The following is a 23051-nucleotide window of genomic DNA, read 5'->3' as shown; positions in this document are numbered from 1 at the left end:
ATGGCTTTACTGAGGACTTTGCAAGCGCATGTCTTGACTCATTAGTAGTAGGATTTATGAATGGAAAGGCAGACAGTCTATCTTTATGGTAGTGTATGTGTGGAGGTGTGCTTATTGGTGCAAAAATATATAGAGGCTTGAGGTCAACTTAGGCTATCTTCTTAGGTCACTCACCAACTTAGTCTTTCAGACAAGGTTTCTCACTGAGCCTTGTGCTGGTTATTTCAGTGAGACTGGTGGACCAGTGAGCCCTTGGATTCACTATCTCTGGCCTGCCTGTAGTGCTGGGGTGACATGACACAGCTGCTCTTTACATGGGTGCTAGTGATCTAAATGCACTCTTTTCATGATCACACAGTAAACATTTTATTCATGAGTCATTCCTTCAGCCCCCTTTCTCTGTTGTTATCTGTTGTTCTGCATTTTGTTTATATTCGATGTGCCTCTGTGTTTGTGTGTGTGTGTGTGTGTGTGTGTGTGTGTGTGTGTGTGTGTGTGTGTGTGTGTGTGTGTGGGCGTGCACCCGAGTTTATGAGAAAAATATGTGTGCAGGTGCCCAAGGAAACCCAGGGTGTTGGATTCCATGGAACAAAATTACAGAAGTTGTGACCTTCCTGAGTGGGTTGGGTACTGAGAACTGAACCCAGGTCCTTTGCAAGAACAGTAGATGCTCTTAACCACAATATATTCTTTCTTAGTCCCTCATGCCCCACACCCCCATTTTATTTATGAGACAGTGAATCTCATGATACTTCCCGATAAAGTCTGCTCACTTTGAAGTAGATTATTTGGTTTTCCTAATTGTATGTTTACACTTGGTATGGAAAGTCTGTAAACCAAATAGCTCAAGAGGTTGTACGTCTGACTAGTAAGGAAGGAGTATCAGAGAACATATGTCAGGCATTGGTATGTCACAATAGATTGTTTGGATATTTGAATACAAATATTTTCTGAAACCGAGTTTAGGATGTGCTTTCTTGGGAGAGGAAGCTCTTCTACATTCTACCATTGAAAGTGGAATGGTTGTAGTCATAGGTCAGTCATATTTACTCTCTGGACATTATTTGGTGTTCCAGGTAATATACAAAATGAAAAGGAATATCTTTTAAAAGTTGCCCTTGCCTCTGCCCATGTAGGAATCTGCTATCCTTTCTGTCTGATGCATTATTGCTCTTTCCCAGTATGTAGTGGTATAGATTCTACCAAAGGCCTTTTACATGCTAGGCAAGTACTTGGCCAGCTCAACTGCAAGTGGTTTAGGAACTTGAAGCCATTTCAATCCCATTGCTTTGCAGTCTTCTTTGAAATGCTTTTAAGATAATGTAGACTTGTAGATACCTGTGACCATAGAGTCATACATTTTGAAGGAACAAAGGGGCCATTCAGTCAGTATTTCAGTTTTATCTTTTAGTTCTTAATACGTGTATCTATCAGTGACTCATAATGACAGTCAAGATAACTGTCCTATCCTTCATCCATAGGAACAAGCAGCAGGTGGGTCACTAGCGGAACTTCTACTATCACAAGAAATTCAGCAGTAACTAAAAGTTACTTGGAGTTTCAAGAGAGCAAAGGAGATACATCAAATTCACACACACACACACACACACACACACACACACACACACCACATCTTGGGCAGCAGTTGGAAGGCAGGACAGGAACATTGCTATTGCTTTCTGAATAGTGCAGTAGGCTAGAGCATTACACTCAGAAAAACTGGTAATAGAAGCACAGGTATAGGATACATTGTGTCTTTCTTGGAGAGTGGACTTAAAGCTTAATAGATATTTGGCAGTGGCAGCATGAGGCAGCTTTCCTGGCTCTGCCTGATGCTCCAGGCCTCCCTTGCCTACCTTCTTTTGCTGCTTTTTTAAATTAAATTCATAGCATCAAAAGCATTAAGAGATGCTTTTTTTTTTTTTTTTTTTTTTAAACTGTAGCCTGCTAGTTGAATGGGGCCAATTTTCTGATAACCAGGGATGTTAACTACTAGTCCAGACCAATTTAGGGGAATTTGCAGAGCTTTTCAAAATCTTTTCAGGTTATGGGCCTCATATAAGCTACAGAAATGGAAATTACAGTAGTAAGTTCTGAACTTACAGAAGCAGAGGTCTTGAAACATGGAAACCTCACAGATCTGCCACAGAAATGTTAGAGTCCCAGCAGAAACTGATGTTCTTGTAGAAGTGTAGAATGCTTTGGGGTTTACACTAAGTAGTGTGGGCTATCCCTGCTGATCTTGCAGGAAAGACTTTAAAGTTGCTTCAGACCAGGACTCTGTAACTTCCTTTTTTAAATATATATTTTACTTATTCACTTTATAGCCTGCTCACTGTTCCCCCTCCCAGTCACCCCCTCCCACAATCCTTCCCCCCCCCCCCACTTCTCTTGAGGGGGGGAAGACATCCCCCTACCCTGGCATTTCAAGCGTCTGAGAGGTTAGGAGCTTCCTCTCCCTTTGAGTCCTTTGTAGGGAAGGCACTGGTGCAGATCAGATGTAAAGTTGAGTGAGATACAACTCTACTCAGGATTCATTTGCTCTTTTCAGAGCCTGGATATAACCTCAGGGCTAGAATGTCTCAAATATACTAGGAACTGCTTTGCAGAGGTTTTATTAATTCCCATCCTTTGCCAGCATGGGCCCTGGTTAGAGTCTGAGTGGTTTAAGGAGGTGATTTTAAATCATCAGTTCATGGATCTAGTCATCTCGCCTTTCAGCCCCAGGCACTGTGGGCCTTTGAGCTGCTCCATACTGAATTTTGTGGGTCATTCTACCTTTTATCTAATCCTCCTGGTCGTTTGTTTTGTTTGAACAACCATGAATTTAAAAAGCTCAGCTTTTTTGGATCAACTCTAAAGTGGGACAAGAGGTTTCAAACTGCCTTCTAGTCCCCAGGTTTTTTCTTCTTTTTTTGTTCCTTTTGTTTGTTTGTGTGTGGTAAAATTGTTCAAGTGGGGTACGGGGCTTATCCCTGTAAGCTTGGACAGCCAGCCACCTTGCCGATTGTTTCTGGTAAGGAATGAAACCACAGCCTTAAAAATTACATATGGCATTTATTTCTGGTACATACTGTGTATTGTGGTCCTCTTTGGGCCTGGAAAGGTAGCATAATCGCTGACCCTCTGCCCCTTAGTTCTCAAGCAGCTTGGCAGAAATTGGGGTTATCTGGACTTTGTGAAAGGCAGTTTTTTCACTGCTCATTCAGTATTGTTCAAGGCAGTAACACATCACTGAACAAATTGGCCCTTTGCATATGCTAATCCAGCTCTTACAAGAGTTCTTTGTAACATGTTCTGCTTTATCCTGAGGGGAGATGGGAATTGAAGGGATGGGCAGGTCATGTCATGTGACCCCAAAATATCTAAAATGCCTGTTTTCTTTGGGTCAACAGTTCATACTCAGCATGTGCTGATGAAAGTGTCCTGTATGGTTAGTCCTGCATAGCTTAGTCCAAGTTTTTGCTTTTGTTTAAGAGTTGCATTTGCTGTTCAAGGTTCACAACTAGCTAAGATTTCTTCTTTGGATATTAAATTTCAGTGGTATTGACTAACAATGCCAAATCGTATTTTCAACAGTAAATTAAAAGAACTTAAAACTCCTTCATTGTTATGTGGGAAATGTGATTTGCCATTTAGGAACTACTATTACTCCCACCTGCATCTTCGGTGCCTTTTCTGGTCATAATATGTGCCTAAAAAATAAAGTGCTATCAGGAATTCAAAGGCTGTTCATATTCCTCACCAAAGTCGCAGTGAAGATGAGCAAAGACACATCCACAAACAATCAGCAAGTGCCTATTTCCCCGACACTACACAGAAGCACAGTTTGAGTAAATAGGGCCTCAAGGATCTACCAGGGCTTAAACAGGTAAGTGTAAAGTCAGGTTTCTTTAGAAGCTCTGTCTAAATGTTTGCCACAAGGTCTTAAGACTCGGAACATAACAGGGTTGCAAGCTTATTGGTGTGTCCAGTCTCTAAAACAGGTTTTCCAGGTTGGGTTTCCTTGCATACAAAGAGGCCAAGGAAGAAACCTTTATTAGTACTCTTTTTGTCTTGCAGAGTAATTCCCTCTTGGTCCCAGACAGCCTAAGAGGCACAGATAAACGCAGAAATGGTCCAGAGTTTTCCAGTGACATCAAAAAAAGGAAGGTGGATGATAAGGATAACTATGTAAGTGAATAAAGGACTTCCCCATGATAATCATTTACTTACTGCTTTCCCTATGAGCAAGTATCCAGGTGAAATGCTAGAATGAAATAATTCTCTCTTCATATTGTAAAGCAGGTAAGTTTCTACACTGGACGCGATGTTGTGCAATGTTGTTTCCTGTCAGCGCTATCTATTATATTAACACTTCATTTGGGCCTACATTTTTCTAAGTTAGTTACTCACAAAGGGAACTTGAGAGAATCAGGTTAGTTGTATGAGGCAATAGACCAGTAAGTACCTGGAGGCTGAAGCAGGAGGATTACAATAAAGCCACATTGGGCTATTTAGAGAGAACTTGTCTTAAATCAGGATTTACAGAGATAGCTCTGTGGTAGAGTACTTGTAACATATGCCAGGCCTTGGATTTGATCCTCTGCACGGTAAAACACAGATAAAACAAAACAAACAAAAACCAAGCAAAACTGTAACATCAGACTGACTTGAGCCACTTGCCTGTTGGCCTTGAAGGAAGGATCTACTTTGGAGCTGCTGGGAAATTTAGACACCAGGCTTCTGTTTCTTGCTGGCTTGCCTAAGCCTTTAGCTAATAATAACAGTTTGTGTGCTGGGATTAGTGCCAGGAACCCTGTGCTCTGACACAGATTATTTCATTTAGTTCTTACTACAACTTGCCAACTTGGGTATCATCTTCATTTCATAGCTAACAAAACTTGCCCAGAGCTTGTGTTTCAGCATAGGTCATGGGTTAGTAGCACTCTGGAAGCACTTTATTCCAAAGCCATGCTGTAAGCTGGAGCTATTGCATGCAGCCCTGGAGCTATTTTTTGAATTGGCCTTTTTCTAGAGGTCCTAGATCAGTTCACAGTTTATATCATGATTTAATATACATCTCAAAAGCCAAGGTCATTGGCTCTCCAGTTTAACCCAAGCCCTTTAAATATCCTTCTGCCTCTATCTGTTGCTCAGAGCTGCATGCGTTTGCTTTTTCATTTGGAACATTCAGTGCCAGCAATCAAGAAGGTCTGTGATGTTCAGACAGTGGATCATTTGCTGATACCTGGTTCTGTGTTATTAGTTTCTCTACGAGGCTTGGATATTTAATTTAGCAACATGGATCTTAGAATCAATATCTTGCTTGGCCTGATGGTGTTCTGTTACTAATGTCTTGTCTCCTTACAAAAATGGGATTGGGGTGATAAAGTGAGATTATATAAGAACATGTGAGAGGCAAAACCTAAGACCAGAACTATTTAACAGAAGTTTACTGTATTGTGCTGGTTTATATTTGCAGAAGGGCCCAATACAATGCTCAGTTGTCGAGAATAAGAATGATTATCTTCAGAATGCCCTGGGAGGGGTTAGAGGGTGCTGGGAATGAGAATGTAGAAAACAACACAAAACTCTTAGACAAGAGGAGGATAGTTTTCTACAGCAGAGTAAGATGAATTCTGTTTACTATATCCTGTTACATGTTTATGAAGAAGTATAAGACAGGAGTTTGAGATCCCAAACAGAAATGATAAAAATATAGGAATATTAATTATACTACGTGGGTCATTATAATACTGTATATGCCATGTTTTTCATTGAAAGGAAAGTTTTTTTTTCCTAAATTAAAAAGGAGTGCAATGATAATAAGTTCTTTGCTACAGTTAATCCATTTCACCTTTTATACTGTGAACATTTTAATAATTCTTTTCCTATAAGAGAAGCCCTTCTAGTTTATGGTTGTTCACCATTTCTACTCTTGACAGCTGGGAACATTTGTGCTTTTCTTTGACACTAGGAGAAGATACATTTTCTTTATTACATTTTTTCAGTGAAAATATTTCAGTAAATTTTTAATTTGGATAGTTTGACTTCAGCATTGACTGTCAGCTTATGTTGCTGATAAACTCCATTATACTTTTTGTATTGGACTAGGAGTGCTGCCTGGCTCTGAAAGCTAAGATTACCCCCACCCCCACCCCCTGTGACATACCTTGTCCAGTAAAGCCAATCTTATCAAACATAGCCACCAACTAGGGGCCAAGTGTTCAGACACCTGAGCCTGTCTGTAGAGGATACTTATTTATACCACACTAAGAAAATAGAAATTTTCAAACTTTGATATGGGAGTGAACTCAACTTTAACTGAGCAGCTTTTCTGAATGCAATGTAACTGGAATTTCCTGTGACTAGCCACCTTTATAGCTCAGTGAAAAGACAGTGAATGGGTAGCAGTGCCATCCAGCTACCTCTCTCTGTTTTCTTTCCATCTCTCAATACCTTAGGTTAAAGAGCCTTATCTTTTTTTACTCCCATATGTATGGTGCCTGAATGTACATGTGGATGCATGAAGTTGACATTGTGTCTTTGATAGCCCTCCAATTTGTTTGTTTTATAGAGGCAAGAGTCTTGCCATTTCCCATAGTTCGTCTAGAGTGCCCAGAGATCCCCTGTCTCTGTCTCCTGAGTACTGGAGTTACAGGGACCCTCTGAGCCTGTGTAACATTCCTGTGAATTCTGGGGATCTGAACTCCAGTCCTCATACACAGCAGTTACTTTAGTCATTAAATCTTAAGCCACCTGCTCACCCACTTTTTTGAAGCAGAACATCTTATATAGTAGATAGGCAAGCTTCAACTCACTTTGTAACCAAGTATGACCTTGACTTGAACTTTCATGACTTGAGTACTGTGCAGCACTATATCTGATATTGTACAGTTCTAGGGATCAAATCCAGGGCTTGTCCATAGTAGACACTCTGAACTGAGCTGTATCAACCAGCTACCAAAAGTTTATTCTTTACAGTAATGTGGTAGATCTTTTGTTTTCTGCTATAATTAGTGACCTCATGGAAAGGTGGTGTAAGTTAATTTATCTCCATAGTTATGAATTGCCTGTGAGCCCTATACTGACTAGCTATATTTCTTCAAGTATAAAAGCAATGGTATGTTGTTCTTTACTTTGAAATCAAGTGAACTGAATTCTGATAAAAAGGTATACAAATTGTTATTCTAAGAAAGATTCTGTCATTGGAGACATCAAGCCTGTAATGTATGTATGTTTTTTGAGCAAATTGAGACTAGGCAGCTGGCTTGTACTATAGCAACATTCAGCTGGAGCGAAGTATACCCCAGGTTATAGGAGGAAGGGGAAAGGTGGTGGTAAATGCCTAGAGACTAGAAGGGAGCAAGCATGTTTAGTTTGTCTTCTACCAAGAACTACTGAAAGAAATTGAACAGTTCAAAACACTCTTAGCCTTTTCTAATCAAAATTAATTTTTTTCTAGGACAGTGATGGGGACAAGAGTGATGACAACTTAGTTGTGGATGTGTCTAATGAGGTAACAGTGTTTTTCATGAAGGATTCTCTTAAATAGTGTTGAGAAAAGTCCAGTTGTAAATGAATGGAGTTGAGTCACAGTTGGCTGCATCTTGTACTTTCATGTATCAGGAATTTAATGGATGCTTATAAATGGGTAGTCATAACCTAACTGAAGCTGTAATTTCCCTTTCAAAATGTAAGGTTTGGGAATATACCTCAGTTCAAGAGTGTTTGTCTACCATTGGCACCAACTCTGTTTGATCCCCAGCTCCCCCAGAAAGAAAAACCTGTTTCCTAAGTCATTTTACTTTCTGTGGTTGATGTTTGGCTAGAGTATGTTCCTGGGTATTGAGAGAGAGATGATTGTTTTTCTAATGATATGGTTCTGGGTGTTTTATAAATACCATTTTGTTCATTTAGTGAGCATTACACTCCTCAAATCTAAAAGATTTTCAGTATTATCCCTTAGTTGAGAGTATGAAAAAGTATGTTCATTCTGAGCTAAAACATGTCAACTTGTTATTGTGTGTTGAGGACCCTTCTTCTCCACATGCAAGCCCCACACACTCACCCCGGGAAAATGGAATTGACAAAAACCGTCTGCTGAAGAAAGATGCTTCAGGTAGCCCAGCATCCACAGCCTCCTCTGGAAGTTCCTCTTCCCTGAAATCCAAAGAAGTGAGCCTGGTAGGTAGGAGCTGCTCTTTTTTCTGGGTGACACTGCCATTTTCTTTGTGGAACATGGGATCCTGAAGTGTGTGAAGTGGGGATTTTGCTGCTTAAAGCTTTTGTGTTCAAGTGTTGAAACACTGTTCACCTTTACCTCATTTGTCTCTCAAGAGCACAATTAGAGTGGGTGTGAAAGTTTCTGTGTGCATCGTTTTTCTCCTTAGATATGGTCACGACTCAGCTCTGTGACACTTAACAGGTGGTAGTGAATAACTGTCATAAGGAATCTTGATTTTGCTAAACTGTTTCTGGGGTAAACTGAGCCATTGTGCATATCACATCAGCATTGGCATTTACACAGGAGGCATGGGATCTTCAGAGGTTACATCATAGCCCATTCATGTGGTCCTTTATCCACTGAACAAATCTTGTCTATCTTCTGATGGTAGTGCGTGCCTGTAGTGCCTATATTTGGGAGGATCTGGCAGGAAGGAAGCTCTTGAGGCAGAAGTCAAGTCTGTCTGTCTTTGTGAGACTACATCAAAGACCTTGGTGGCCTCAAAGTAATGGATCTATGCAAATAGAGTAAAGCAAAGCCTAAGTAACTTGTTGAGAACATTCTATCAAATCCTAAGCCAGAGCTGGGGGTTTTGGCTCACTCTGTTTTCTACACCCTGGTCCTTCTTGAACAGTGTTCTAGGGACACAGGAATTGAGAGATAAAAGAAGATACCCGTTTTATCGAATTACTGTCTCAAGTTATAAAGGTTGCCAACGGGTGATATGTCTCCTATGTGCACAGATGTGTCTTCATTAGCGAGGTAGCCATAGAGATGAGCAGTGTGGGAAGGGTACTTCTGGAACTCTATCTCTGAAGTGCTGGTTTGCTTCTAAAGTAAGTGGTAGTTCACTGTCTGTCAACATCAGTCTGAATCCCTAAAAGGTGAGACTGAGAACAGGGCTCCACTTTGGAGATTTGGAGGCCAGGTATGTCCTTTGAATTGACTTGGAAAGAATCTCCGTGTGGTCCTCTTTCTAACAGAGCAAAGACCCAAAGTTCACAAGCTTCATGGAAAACTCTGTAAAATAAAATTTGTGGAGGATCATGCTCTGTGTGTCTCCGGCTCGAGTTTTAATCTGGCAGGAAGAGGAAAGGTCAACATTTCTCACTCACAAGTTAATGCTGTCGACATTGTGTGGATTTATGAAAATTGGCTAGGGAGTCACTAGAAGGCGCCCAGTGCCCCAGCTGCTGTTGTGATAAATTGTGTAATATGGCTTGGATTAAAAATAATACTCATTTAATTTGTTTAATGATACCAGCATGAAAAAGCCAACACTCCTGTTCTGAAATCCAGCACACCGACGCCTCGGAGTGACATGCCAACCCCAGGCACCAGCGCTACTCCAGGCCTGCGTCCAGGTCTCGGCAAGCCTCCAGCCATGGAACCCCTTGTCAACCAAGCAGGTCAGCACCCCTTCCCCTACTGCGCTTTGTTTCTTCTGTCCCAGCTTGATGTGCTGTCTGCTAATCTCCTGTCAGTTTGCCCCTGAATGAGAAGCACTGGGAGCTGTTCTCCTGTCTGAAAAGGCATGGTAACAAACACATTTGTCCTGGATTTCAGCAGCTGCACCAGTTCCTCTCCAACTGTTTACATTCAGCTTCTCTTTTATTTCAAAACAGTTCAAATCCTAGTGGTTACAATAAAGTCCCTGATAATTATTCCAAACATCATCTTACAAATCTGTCATTGTGTGTCTGACTGATGTTGCTGTTATTAAGCCCCTTGTCAACCAACCAACCAGCCAACCAAAGTCGCTGATTTTGTAGCCAATGTATACATTTTGCTGCCTATAGATGGCTGGGTTTTGTTTGTTTTGTTTTGTTTTGTTTTTCTGCTACATCTTCAGGAGTCAGGAAGTTGGGAGGTTTTGCTGATACTCTAGCCCATGAGGTCACTCATAACTTTGAATTTGATCTTCCTCATTGGACAAGCTAAAAAGTAGCAGCCTGAGTCCAGGGGAATTAGGCACCAGAATCCCCTCCCTAAAGCCTTGCTCTGGTTTGCATAAATCCAGGATTTGGTTTTCATTTGGAATTGGTACCAGGGAGTGGAAAGTTCGGACTCAAGGAGAAATCTTGGATTTTATCCAGAAAATCTTCTCTTGAGATTAAGTCAGGTAAACATACAGACTCTGTGCCTTGGCTTGCCCTTTGTGAATTGAGTGCAAAGATGTCGATTAATCCTCCTGGCTTCCTGGTGCGGCTGCTTTGCCAATGAGGAAATATGGGGGTTGTGCTTTCTGTCCTTGAGGAATGGACCTTGTGTCTAGATTGGGGATCATGATTGCTATCCCCTGAAGCCCTGCCCATCATCATAACTAATGACTAGAATCATTGGTCAGGTTTGGCATGATAGTCAGTCTCATCATACATGGCATGTTTCCTTGCAGCAGCTGGCCTGAGGACGCCCCTGGCGGTGCCTGGCCCATACCCTGCCCCCTTTGGCATGGTGCCCCATGCGGGCATGAACGGAGAGCTGACCAGCCCTGGTGCTGCCTATGCAGGTCTACACAGCATGTCTCCACAGATGAGCGCTGCAGCTGCTGCAGCTGCTGCTGCTGTGGTGGCCTATGGGCGCTCCCCAATGGTAGGTCATGTGCTTGGGTGTGCCCCAGGGACTAGGCAACCCAAAGGGTTCAGGGCCCAAGGTGTGTAGTACTCAGGCAGTGAGCTTCTGGGTATACAAACTTGGATGAAAGGCATAGAGTTGCATCCTGGGTGATTGGGTCTAAGATATATACCCTCACTGCCTTGAATGGGATACACCCAACGACATGCTTGAAAACTGACACTAAAGATGATTCTCACTGTTCAGGCCCCATATTTACCTTCTTCTTGTCAGCTTTGGTCAGGATACTGGGCTATTAAGCTAGAGAAAATGTCTTTTATTTCATTGTATCTGTATATAGATGAAAACGGCAGTGTTTAGAGGTCCTTGGATGGATGGTTCCAGAATAGGTCACCAAACGTAATGTTTTTTTTTTTTAATCTGAAAATATTGAAATGATTATAGTCATGTATTTTTGAGCTGTTTTCCTTTTTTTCCATCTTAAAAAAATTGAGAAGCCATAGTCTTTTCTTTCCATGCCTATATGTTCTTTAAAGTAAATACTCTGGCTTAGGTAAAAGAAGCCATTTTTGTATGCCTTGGACAGATTTTAAAACCATTGGGCCAGTCTTTTCATGTTGCCCTGTCTTTTGCCACTCAAATGGACTAGTTTTTTAGCTAAAAGATACAGAATTGCATTTGTATGGTAAAATTATACAAGGAAAAGGAATAAAATACAACTCACAGCAAATCTTTCCTGTAAGCCATTGGAAATATATTATGGTCAGGTTTTTTTCCCCGCTTTACCTCCTTGAGTAGATTGCCCCTTGTAATCAAGTGTTAAAGTGGCTAATTGTTTTTATGGTGCACAAATAGGGAGGGATAGCATAGAGTCTATAAATACTGACCATGATGCAGCAGTTTTGGTTACCATGGTGGGGATGGTGTGCTCTTGTCATTTGAGGTTAATAACGTGTTACACTTCAGCATTCCAAAGTTCTCTAACCTGTCCCCAGAGAAGAAAAGAACGAAATAGCCCATGGTATTAGTGTTAGACTGCTTAGTATCCTTCCTGTGCTTGCTTGGTGAGGGAGGACAGCTAATGTCTATGAAAAATGTTTATCCTGGAAAGCTGGTACCTGGAGTGTACAAATTGATCATACCTCATCTCTACATCACAAAAAGGAAGTGTGTTTGTAGTGTTTTAGATGAGGTTACCACATTGTACCTTTTCTTTGGAAAAATACCAGCCCTATTTCTGTGCCTTCTGAACATTGCTTAGGGGGTGTGTGGATTTGTTATCTGAACTAAATGTCCACAGAGTGTCCACCTTGAATGAACTGAATCTGCCATGCTTTACTTTCATTTCCAGGTTGGTTTTGATCCTCCTCCTCATATGAGAGTACCTTCTATCCCCCCCAACCTGGCAGGAATACCTGGCGGCAAACCGTGAGTACCTTTGTTCCATGGTTTTGGTCTGTTTCAGACATGGTAGTGTCAGCAGTGTGGAATCCCCAAGGGAAGATAGGTTTGGATGTTTCCAAGGAGACTTCTAAGGAGTGCTACCACTGTTCTATAAATAGGTAACTTGTAGGTGTCATGCCTCTATCTTCTCCATGAGCATGAGCTCCTGAGCTCACGAGTTTAGTTATTTTTGAAGAGAAGCAATAGAAGATGACGACAGGTAGGAGGAAAGAGCTGGAGAAGCTCAGTCACAGGCAGCTGCTGTCTAGATGTGATGTGACAGCTGCGACATTTTCGCTCATGTTGTACACAGGTAAATTGTCAGAAACTCTTTTTTGTTTGTTTGTTTGTTTTTGTTTGTTTTTTCGAGACAGGGTTTCTCTGTGTAGCCCTGGCTGTCCTGGAACTCACTTTGTAGACCAGACTGGCCCCAAACTCAGAAATCCGCTTAAAAGCATAGAGGCTTAAACTGCTCTCTCTTTACCCAGAACAATACAACTTTTTCCGTGTTTTGGTAGAATAAGTTATTTGGTTGGTTTGTCTTGTGGAACACCCACGTCCCAGTTTTGCTGGGTATTTTACTTTGCCATATAACACTTATTAAGAGGCACAGCTTCCTTATGGGGGAACAAGGGACATAATTTAAAGGATATAAAAGCATTCAGAGTGTGGAAACACTCTGTTTTTTTATTCTGACTTATTAAAGTGACAAATAAAAAATCACTCCCTTTTAGTGTAAGTTATTAGAAGCATACTTTCAAAGAGTTACTGATTTTCTCAAGTTTTATACAAATCAATTAAAGTGTAAAAGCAAAGTCAATCTCTATGTGTGTGGGGTGGTGGCTGGAGGCATTATCAAGTATTGACTTTACAAATGAGAGATTCTAAAGGGTATGGCTCGGGCCTCCATTTAGTCTTTATCTTACCCCTTATACTCAAGGCTTGTCTTTATTTTTTATCTGGGTATCTTGAGGGAATATGAAGGACAAGTAGCTGTCTAGTAGGAAGAATACCGAGTTGCAATGCTGGAATAGATGATTGATGTTCAGGATATGTGTAATGTAGACCATATTTCTAAAGTTTGTATATGCATGTGTTTGTGTGCATGTGGTTATAGATGTTCTGTGCACCTAAGCATGCACACAGGCATGATTTGAAGCAAAACATAGGGATATTCTAAGTCTTTCCTTGGATTGTGGGTATCTTGTATTTCTTTGTGTTTGAAGCTGTGCTAACACTAGTCTTAGTGATTTATACTGAAGGCCCTGCACTCAGGAGGCAGAGTCAGGGTGATTGCAACTCTGGATTCTTAGACTATATATATCACAATGCTGTTTAAACACCTACCAACAAAAAGCCCTACAACTATAATTTAACATTATAATGTGCTTAGAAACAAAGGCTATAGTAGCAGATTGTTAAGACTTAAGGTGTCCATTGATATCTGAATCCGAAATGCCACTACTAACATGTATGCGGAGATGAGGTGAGCTGCAGTATGTGAAGAATATAGGATTAATTGATAATATGGGGTCAGTGAAGTTCCCCATTACTAGATTATGATTATGGAGTCTTATTGCTACTATTAACCTATTAGTTTGCCTAAGTGAATAACTACCATTTATTTCCTCTGTGCTTCTCAGAGATTTATAGTGATACATATAGTCAGAGTGATATTTCTGAAACAGGATAATTTATTTGGAGAAAAAACACAAATTATACTACTTATACTACTTGTTGTAAGAGTCAGTAGTTTTGAAGTGCCTGTGAGCTGTCTAAAACTATTACTGACTGGGCTCATTTGTGACAGACAGTGGCAAATGTTTACAGACCACCCTTTGATAGAACTGATAGGAGGCACTTAAGAGAAATAGAGACAAATCTACATGTCCACAATAGGATGAACAAAGAAGAATTATTATGTAAATAAGTCTGAGAAAGAGCAGCTGAAGGAATCTTTGGGTAGGCCTGCTGGAGGCGGGGTAGGTATTCATGGCTTCAAACTATATCCTGTATTTGAGAACAAAAAGGACTCTTCTCCAGGAAGAGGCTCCTCCCTGGGTTTCCTACATTGAGGGCCTGGTAGTATGGCCACTAAAAGAACAACTGTCAACTACAGTTCCACTTGTATTAAGTTATGTGTAGGCAGAGCAGTAAATGACAGGCAGTCGCACACACGAACAGAATTGAGATGGGAAAATCTCCTCAGAAAGGAGCATACACAGTGCTAAAGCTCATGTGGGATACACTATGTAAGCCAGGATCCATCAGAGGGACAGCCAGACCATACAGAGGGAAAGAAGAACTCATGTACACATAGATGAGTGCCTCCAGACAGTGGTCTCTGGGTTCAGCTTGGCTGGAGAGACGTTCGCATCTGTGGTATAAAGGTTTATGTCTGTATCAAGCTGGTTATGCTAACCTCTCCATGCAACAGCATACCTCTGAACAGATACGCCCAAGGACAGGCCCCTTGCAAATGTGAAACTCTTCAGGCCCTGTCAAATGGACATCCTCTTGATATTTGTAGGCTCAGTTGCAAAATACAGCATTTTACACATTGCTTTAGTCTTCCCTTATAGGGTACAGTTTGAGGCCACCACATCTGCTCATCAAGTTTCCAGGCACTGTCACTTCCTCCCTGTGACTCTTGTGTTGGGACCTACTGCCTGGCTAGAGGGGACCTGAAATATGTGGTGCAAAAGAAGCATTTGTCCTCTACTCTTTCAGTGTCTCACCATGGTCTTGGGGCAGTGGTTTTTCATTTTCCTAATGCTGTGACTCCTTAATACAGATCCTCATGCAGTGGTGACCCCAACCATAAAATTATTTTTGTTCCTACTTTATAACTAATTTTGCTGCTGTGATAAATTACAACATAAATATCTGTGTTTTCTGATGAACTTAGATGACCCCTGTGAAAAGGTCATTGAACCCCCAAAGGGCTTGCAAGCCACATGTTGAAAACCACTGTCATAGGGACTAAACTAATGAGACAGGTTGACAGAACACACATAAATTGTATTAAGTTTTTATGTATTGTTGAGATTCCTTACAAGAATCCTTACCTTATAAAGAAGAATCAAGGTAGACAACTCATACAAAAACACTTATACAGAATGGAATGATGACAAGAGAAAGTTTAGATTCAAGGCAGGGAGTTGTAGTAGCTGTGATGTATTGGAAAATGAATGGAAGAAAGGGTTATTTTGATCTAGGGTTCCTAGACTTTGGTGATAAGCTGCAGGGTAGTTAAGTTTAAGACTTGGTTTTATGGGAGGTAGCACAGAAAGTCTCTCAAACTAATATGCCAATGAAGCATAATTTAGGTGGTGTCTTAGTTTGCTTTCCATTGCTGTGGTTAACTCCATGACCAAAAGTAACATGGGGAGGAAAAAGGAAAGCATTCATTGAACCTACATTTCCAAGTAAACACTTATCATTAAGGAAAATGAGGGCAGGAACCTGGAGCAGGAACAGAAGGAGAAACATGGAGGGATGCCTCCACAGATATATTTTTATAGACATTTGTATTCTGGCAGCCCTCCATTAGGTCTGTGACATTGACCTTGAATTATAGTCATGTGAGCAAGTCCTGTTTCTACCTTCTTCCTCCTAGTAGAACTAAAGTTCCCAAAATTCCCTTGTCCCTTGAGCAGAGATACCCCTTTGGGGTAATAGTGGAAAGTCAGACTAATTATAATTGGCTGCAGATTGTAGGGTCGTATCAACTTAACACAGGCTGGAGTTATTACAGAGAAAGGAGCTTCAGTTGGGGAAGTGCCTCCATGAGATGCAGCTGTGGGGCATTTTCTCAATTAGTGATCAAGTGGGAGAGGCCCCTTGTGGGTGGGACCATCTCTGGGCTTGGTAGTCTTGGGTCCTATAAGAGATCAGGCTGAGCAAGCCAAGGGAGGCAAGCCAGTAAAGAACATCCCTCCATGGCCTCTGCATCAGCTCCTGCTTTCTGACCTGCTTGTGTTCCAGTCCCGACTTCCCTTGGTGATGAACAGCAGTATGGAAGTGTAAGCTTAATAAACCATTTCCTCTCCAACTACTTCTTAGTCATGATGTTTGTGCAGAAATAGAAACCCTGACTAAGACAGGTAGTTCAAGTTCTTTCACCCTGTGCTTGAACATCAGGCACATAATTCTGAAGTCTTCTACTTGTTTAGAATGTAAATCAGGCTTTTAAAGTTCTTTTGGGTGTATAGAGCCTAAAGGGAAAAGAAAATCATGCCATTAGAGAGAAATTCCCTCTTAGGAAGAAATTGTTTTATGGTGGGTAACTTCTAGCCAAGAGGGGCACAATGCCAGCATCTTCCATCCCATCTCCCTCTGCCTTTTCTGATGATTAACTTGGGTATCATAGATAGCTAGCTTAGTAGATTTGAAAACTTGTCTTCAAACTTAGATGATGTGTTAGGGTTATTCAGAGAAACAGAACTAATATATAATAGAGAGGAAGGGAACTTTATATGAAGGATTCACCCACATGATTATGAAAACTGAGAAATCCCATGGTCTGCCATCAGTAAGCTAGAATCCTGGGGAATCTGGCTGTGCACTTCTGAGTCTGAAGGCAGGGGAATGGGACGGATGGGAAAGGTATAGCAGCTTCAGCTGGAGTTTCAGTCCAAGTCTGGCCTGAGAGCCAAGGGTACTGGTGTAGCAATGACAGACCTGGCTAACCAGAGAGTGAAATAAACAATAAACCTTTCTCAACCTTTTTGCTGTTTTGGCTGGGGGGTTTGTTTTATGTGTTTTCTGTTTGTTTTGTTTTGTATGTGCTGTTTTTGCCATTGTTTTGGACAATGCCCAGTGTTGCCTGCCTACATCGGTGAGGGTGGGTCATTTTATTCTGTCTACCAATGAGATGCTAATCTCTTTAGAAACACCCCCCCTCCCCCCAGGCACAGCTAGGATGTTTTCAGCCCTCTGGGCATCCCCTAGTCTGGGCAGATTAACACATAAAATTAACCACCACAGTGATATTTGGCTTTTGTAGGCTGTTGCCTGATAAAAATAGTGTCTATTCTGTGTTTTGCTTTTGCTGTGTGGATATTAGTTTAATTTGTTTTCAATTGCTGGGTCGTCTGGTTTCTTCAGTTACCTTGAATCAGGGTTTGTCTTTGATGTGTAGTTATAGTTGTCCCTCCATGAACCCCCTTTTCAGAAATGACTAAGTTTTTGAGATAGGAATAGAGCCTATGTATTACTTCTTCACATTTGTTTATAGCAAGTGGTTTCTTTTGCTAGTATTTTAGAGTTGTCTAACATAGCCATGCTTCCTCCAGAAACTTTAGGGCAAAACCTTAGGTTTTGTAGTGTGTGGCAACTTTGCTCTGTTGGAAATGTTTATCCCTTTGTATCAACATCATATATATATATATATATATATATATATTTTTTTTTTTTTTTTTTTTTTCTGCTAGTGATCAGGCAACAGTAGATGACTTGTTCAGACTCAGTTCTTCTATGGGCTGGTGGAGACATTTCATTCAACTTTAAAGAGCTGTGGGACAGTAAAGGCAGAAATGTCCTATGTGATAAATGCTGTAGTAAAGATTCAGAGGAAGAGCTACCTGCAGGGAGTGGTGGATGGCACCCAGGTGATGTGTACCTGAGAGAGAGGGGATTCTCTTCTAGGCAAAAGGGGACATTCCAAGTAATGTGGGACACCTTGAAGATTGGCAGCAGGTGATGTTCTGGGGGCCGGATTGTGCTCCTAAGTGGCAAAGAGCTTCAGTGTTCTATGAAACAGGACTAGTTGACTTTAAAATCTTGAAGGACCTCAGAAGCTGTAAAGAGGCTAGAGAGCTAGTCAGGGTTTTGAACTGTTCAGGCTTTTTGCCCCTGTTAGTCTGCTTCATTGCTGTTTACTGGATTCTGCCGGTGTGGTGTGATCTATTTCCAGGTGACAGGCAAGTCTTTAAACAACGGTTGTCCTTTGGTTGCAGAACACAGCATAGCTTTGTTAACAGGAGACAGACTGCTTGCTCAGAATGCATGCTTGCTGTTCATTCAGCTTACTGTTTTGGGAAGAACCTCAGGAGAGGACCCTTTCCTTTTAGCACTTCACTGCTACCATGTGTCTAATAACTGAAAAGCCCTTTGCTCTCAATAGGTGCTGATTTCATTTCCTTTTAAAGTGGTAGTCCAGTGACCTTTCCTTTTACCTCTCTAGTTCCACCTCCTGATTTCAGAACGAGAAGTGATTGAATCAGGAATTTAGCCAGAAGGCTGTGGAAACAGGGGCCTCCTCATGGGTATGGGCTTAGTGTAGTAGAGTGGTCCCAGATCCTTCAGTTTCTGGCTCATAGTTTGCTGCTAGTGTCCTGTGGACATTTGTTCACATCTTTACCTATGGACTTGTTACTGTGCTTGTTCTTGTGACCCACTTACCTCATTAGATAGCTCCTGCTTGCCTGATTGTTCCCACCTGTGTTTTTCTCTTTTCCTGGATCCCAGGATATTTGTACTTCCCCACTGAAAGGATATTCAGCAGATCCTCATTATCTGTTATGTCTGTGGTGGATTAACAACACTGCTGTTTCCTGGAAACTCACTGTAGTTCCCAGTACTGTCTAATTCCTAACACCAATCCTTAACACCAGAATGTGCTCTTTTTGTTTTTTGTTTTTTTTTTGGTTTTGAGGTGTTGTTGTTTGTTTGTTTGTTTGTTTGTTTGTTTGTTTGTTGAGCCCTGTGGATCAGGAAACAGATACATCATAGGCTGGAGAATAGCTAGTCAGTAAGAGCATACACGTTTGGTGTAGCTAGCAAGCTAGTGCCCTGAGTCAAGTCGATTTAACATAAAAGTCTAGGTTCTTCAACCTGGTCTTGGACTTAATGTAGTGGGTGAGTTGGTTAGGGGAGCATCCCTTTACTTTTTCTTGAAAAAATAAGTGGGCCGTTTAAAATATGTAATATAAGTACAGAGCGTGCATGTAGGATGTGTATACTGCTCAATTGCTTTTTATTGGGATTACTCACCTCTTCCAACAGCAGTTACATAGAGGAGGAATACAGACCCTTCTCTGAGAAGGTCTGCTCATCACTTCAGCCACGAGGAAAACCGATACTGTTTTTTGCCTCTTTATGAGCTTGTACAAACATAATCAGGCCATTCTTTTGTCTGACCTTATCTGTAATTCGGGTCTAAAAGACTAGTCCTCACTTATGACAGTTTCAGATCAAGTGCAATCTGAAAGTATTAACACCATAAATAAACAGATTTTATTTATGTGTTTAGAGAGGGGGAAAGAGAGAGGAAATATATGTGTGTGTGTGTGTGTGTGTGTGTGTGCGTGTGTGCGTGTGTTTGTGTGTGTATGTATGTATATTGTGGTATGTGACAATGAGATTCTGGGATTCTGAGTAGTAGATTTGCTTCATGTCACATGGAAAGTCAGATGCTGTCTGTCTATTGGTTTTGCTCTATCTGAATACACTAAATATATACACGTGATTGCACAGTCTCACAATATTGTTCAGCCTAGCCTCAAATTCAGGGTTCCCCTGCCTCTGCCCCCTGAAGAATGCTACCCCAATCAACCTCATATGTTGTAGTTTGTGCATTGTGGTGCTTGTGTCTTTAATAATAATGACCTCAAAATATAAGGGTGTTGATTTGATTAGAATGTGTGATACTTGTTCTGTTTCATTATTACTATCTTATTCTTCTTGATTCTTAAACAAACATAATGCTTTACATAGATTCTGTAGATTGTACATTGGAAAGCTAGCTATAATGTGGTCTTTGTTTTAGGTGTCCACCTGGGACCCAGTAACGTATACCACGAGGATAAGGAAAGGCAGTTGTGCTAACAGTCTGTTTGCAAATTCTTAATTCTGTTACTCCTAATTTCTCAGCCCACAGAGAAGGTAGTGTCTTCTGGGGTCTCTACCATTGACACTGACATGATACTGTGTATTTAAAAAGTTCCTGTTATTTTTGTGGGTGAATAACTAATTTCAGCCATCTCTGATCCCCTCTTGTTTTTCTGTGGATCCCTGGAGGAGAGCTCACAGCCTGAGTATTGTTCTGGTTTGTTCATTTGTTGAGGCTCTATAGCTTCTTCTTAGCTCCCAGGACTGATTTATTAGCATCCATATGGGCTTCCCACGGGACAGATGGGTGTTCAAAGCTCTCATTGCAGTGTAAATCCATTTTAAGTCGCCTCAATATGATGCTTACAAGCTCCTGTGTTGTTGGAAGAAGAGTACACCTGGGAGATAGATCTCCCAGAGACTAGTAGACAGCTCTCCCATCTGTACTTGGTACAGATATTTTGTTAATCTGAAACATTTAACTCTGTAACCAGTGGGGTTCTAATTGAAGGTATAAAATAGCCTTCCACTGAAAACCTGGGATTGCTGGAAGGGCACCTGATGCAAATTTGTTTCCTTGTTGGGGCCCCAACTTGAAGTATGAAGCTCAAGCCTATAATGAGGAGCACCATTCCCTAGGCAGGAGAGCCTCAACAATGCTAAGAGGGGAAAGCTAGGTGAGAGTGAGCAAGTGAGGTTGGACCCACGTGTTTATTCTCTCTGCTCTTGACTGGATTGGACACTTGGGCTCCTCGCTTGACTTCACCTCAGTTGGGGGCTCTAACATGGGATTGCAAGCCAGGTTAACCCTTCTTTCTCGGAGCTGCTGTTGTTAGAGGTTTGCTGTTGTTTTAATCAGAGCAGCAGAAATGGAGCAGAGCCATTACAGAACTTTGCTGGTAGACTTTGTCCTACCAGTTATTTGAAGTCCAGAATTCTTGAAGGGCAGAAATAATAGACCCAAACCTCTAAGCTTTGATCGTTTTGTCTCCAAGGGAACCAAGTACTATTTGATCGAAACTACTGATATCCCATAATAAGTATTGTCAGTCCCTATTCAAATAACTGTATTATGCATATAAATTGCGGTATTGCAAAGAATACAGAGAGTCTTAATGAATTGAAGAGGATTGAAGAATTGAGGGCTGAGGCAGTGAGATATATATAATCGCCCAGAAAATTCTTTGTGGCTCCTGTTCTGTAGCTCAGTTATTCAAACTGAGTTATACTGATTGCTAGGCCTGATGACACATGCCTGCTACCCTAGCTAACTGGGGAGGTTCCACAGGAAGATGAAAAGTTCAGTGCCATCCTGTATGACTTAGTAGTACTCTGTCCCCCCAAAGGGGAGCTAGAGCTAGAGTTCTGTAGTAGAGACCTTGCTTAGCATGCATAAGACCCTGAATTCAACCCTCCACAATGCAAGGGGAAAAAACCAGAACCAAACCACCAGAGTAACCTTCCTTCCTCTGTCTCTATCACTATGGGAGTCACAGTGAAACAGCATTGTTAACAGCTGGTGACAAATAGCCTCTTCCCAGTGGCCATTAAAGCCAGTTTTCCAAGAGATAATGGACATTTAAGATCTTTCCTGTGGATGAAGGGAGGAACATTTAAAGTCTTCATTTATTTGATATGTTGCTTCTATGGAGGGAAATAGTAACCAATCTTTATTTCTAGGCCAACAAATGTGCATTTTAAGTACAGCCTCAGAGAGAGTTGATATTGAGTATCAATTTTCAGTTTTGTACCAAGTTATTTTGTACAGTTTGAGTTATTAGAATAAAAGTTCAAGAGCTCTGTTAGTATTTATGGTGTTTCAGAAAGTACTCATTCTTACCTAAGGAGGTATCAGGAACAGACAAATCCTTCAGACTTTGTTTATGCTTGGTGACTAGAACTCCTAGATCTATAATGTCTGAGCTAGGAGACTAAAGGGGCTCTCCAGTCTAGGATGAGAGGAGAAACCCTGCACATCTTCCACTTGAAAGTGGCTTTGCTGTGTGTTTTATGATGCCCATTGTGTGCTAGCGCTCTAGGGAGTCAAGTAGCAATTTGATACAGTGGAAGAAAAAAATAAGTCTTGAATTTTGTTGCCAGAGATAAAAGGACATGACTAGGATTAGGCTCATTTGTGCTGAACAGGGAAGAGAACTGCAGACAGAACAGACCGCACAAAAGTTTCACTTGCTTCTCAGGAAAGTCAGCAACCCAGGGCAGGTGTCAGCCCAGCAGGAGCTTCTACCTCCCTCTGAAGTTCCTCTCCCCAACAAAGGACCCTGGCAGTCTGAAGGACTTCCCCAGTCCAGTCAGCTTGCTTACTCAGGCATTGGGAAGGAAAGGTGTCACTTCTTTTCTCTTTATTATTTTCTTCAAACCTTGGCCCTGTATGCCCTAGGTAGGGCTCAACCCTAAGCTCTCCCCAGTTCCTTTGCTGTACTTTTGGAAATGTTAGAAACTTTAATTTTTAGGTAAGTTTCAGGTTCATAGAAAAATGTGCAGAAAGTACTCAAGTGTCCCCCATTTCCTAGCCCCCTTTCAAGTAAAGAACTAAATAGAAAGTGCTCTGTGAAAGTTCCACCTGCTTCCCATTGTACAGCATTTGGTGCCCTGGCTAATGTGGAACTGGGAAGATGCTCTTTAAGCTGGTTGCTTTGCCTCTATCAGATTAAATTGTCATTTTAAGGTAAATTTGAGAAATTGTTGGGTAGGAAATCTGTCATTTGATAATCAAAATCTTTTTCATTTTTTTCTTGATTATGTAAGAGGAATTTGAGACAAAATTGTAAAATAATGTTTTAAAAGCAGTATTTTTATTATTATTATTTTCTTTATTTACATTTCAAATGCTATCCCAGAAATTCCCTATACCCCACCCCCCCGCCCCTGCTCCCCTACCCATCCACTCCCACTACTTGGCCCTGGCCTTCCCCTGTGCTGGGGCATATAAAGTTTGCAAGACCAAGGGGCCTCTCTTCCCAATGATGGCTGA

General features: G+C 41.3%; 1 protein-coding gene across 13 annotated transcripts in view; it reads left to right on the top strand.

Annotated features, from left to right (window-relative positions):
• Positions 1–23051, top strand: part of Tle1 (TLE family member 1, transcriptional corepressor) — an 85322-nt gene that overhangs the window by 50947 nt on the left and 11324 nt on the right. For 6 of the 13 annotated variants that reach the window (XM_029539476.1, XM_029539474.1, XM_029539473.1 and 3 more), the window contains 7 exons: positions 4063–4173; positions 7448–7501; positions 8017–8169; positions 9474–9618; positions 10230–10331; positions 10605–10801; positions 12135–12211. In XM_029539476.1, the coding sequence (XP_029395336.1) occupies positions 4063–4173; positions 7448–7501; positions 8017–8169; positions 9474–9618; positions 10230–10331; positions 10605–10801; positions 12135–12211 (839 nt within the window). The remainder of the gene's footprint in view (positions 1–4062; positions 4174–7447; positions 7502–8016; positions 8170–9473; positions 9619–10229; positions 10332–10604; positions 10802–12134; positions 12212–23051) is intronic. The other 7 variants (XM_021200871.2, XM_021200883.2, XM_021200869.2 and 4 more) reach the window with 2 other exon arrangements.

The sequence above is a fragment of the Mus pahari genome, chromosome 6 (assembly GCF_900095145.1).
Source record: "Mus pahari chromosome 6, PAHARI_EIJ_v1.1, whole genome shotgun sequence".
NCBI lineage: Eukaryota > Metazoa > Chordata > Mammalia > Rodentia > Muridae > Mus > Mus pahari.
This window is presented reverse-complemented; position numbering and strand designations above follow the sequence as displayed.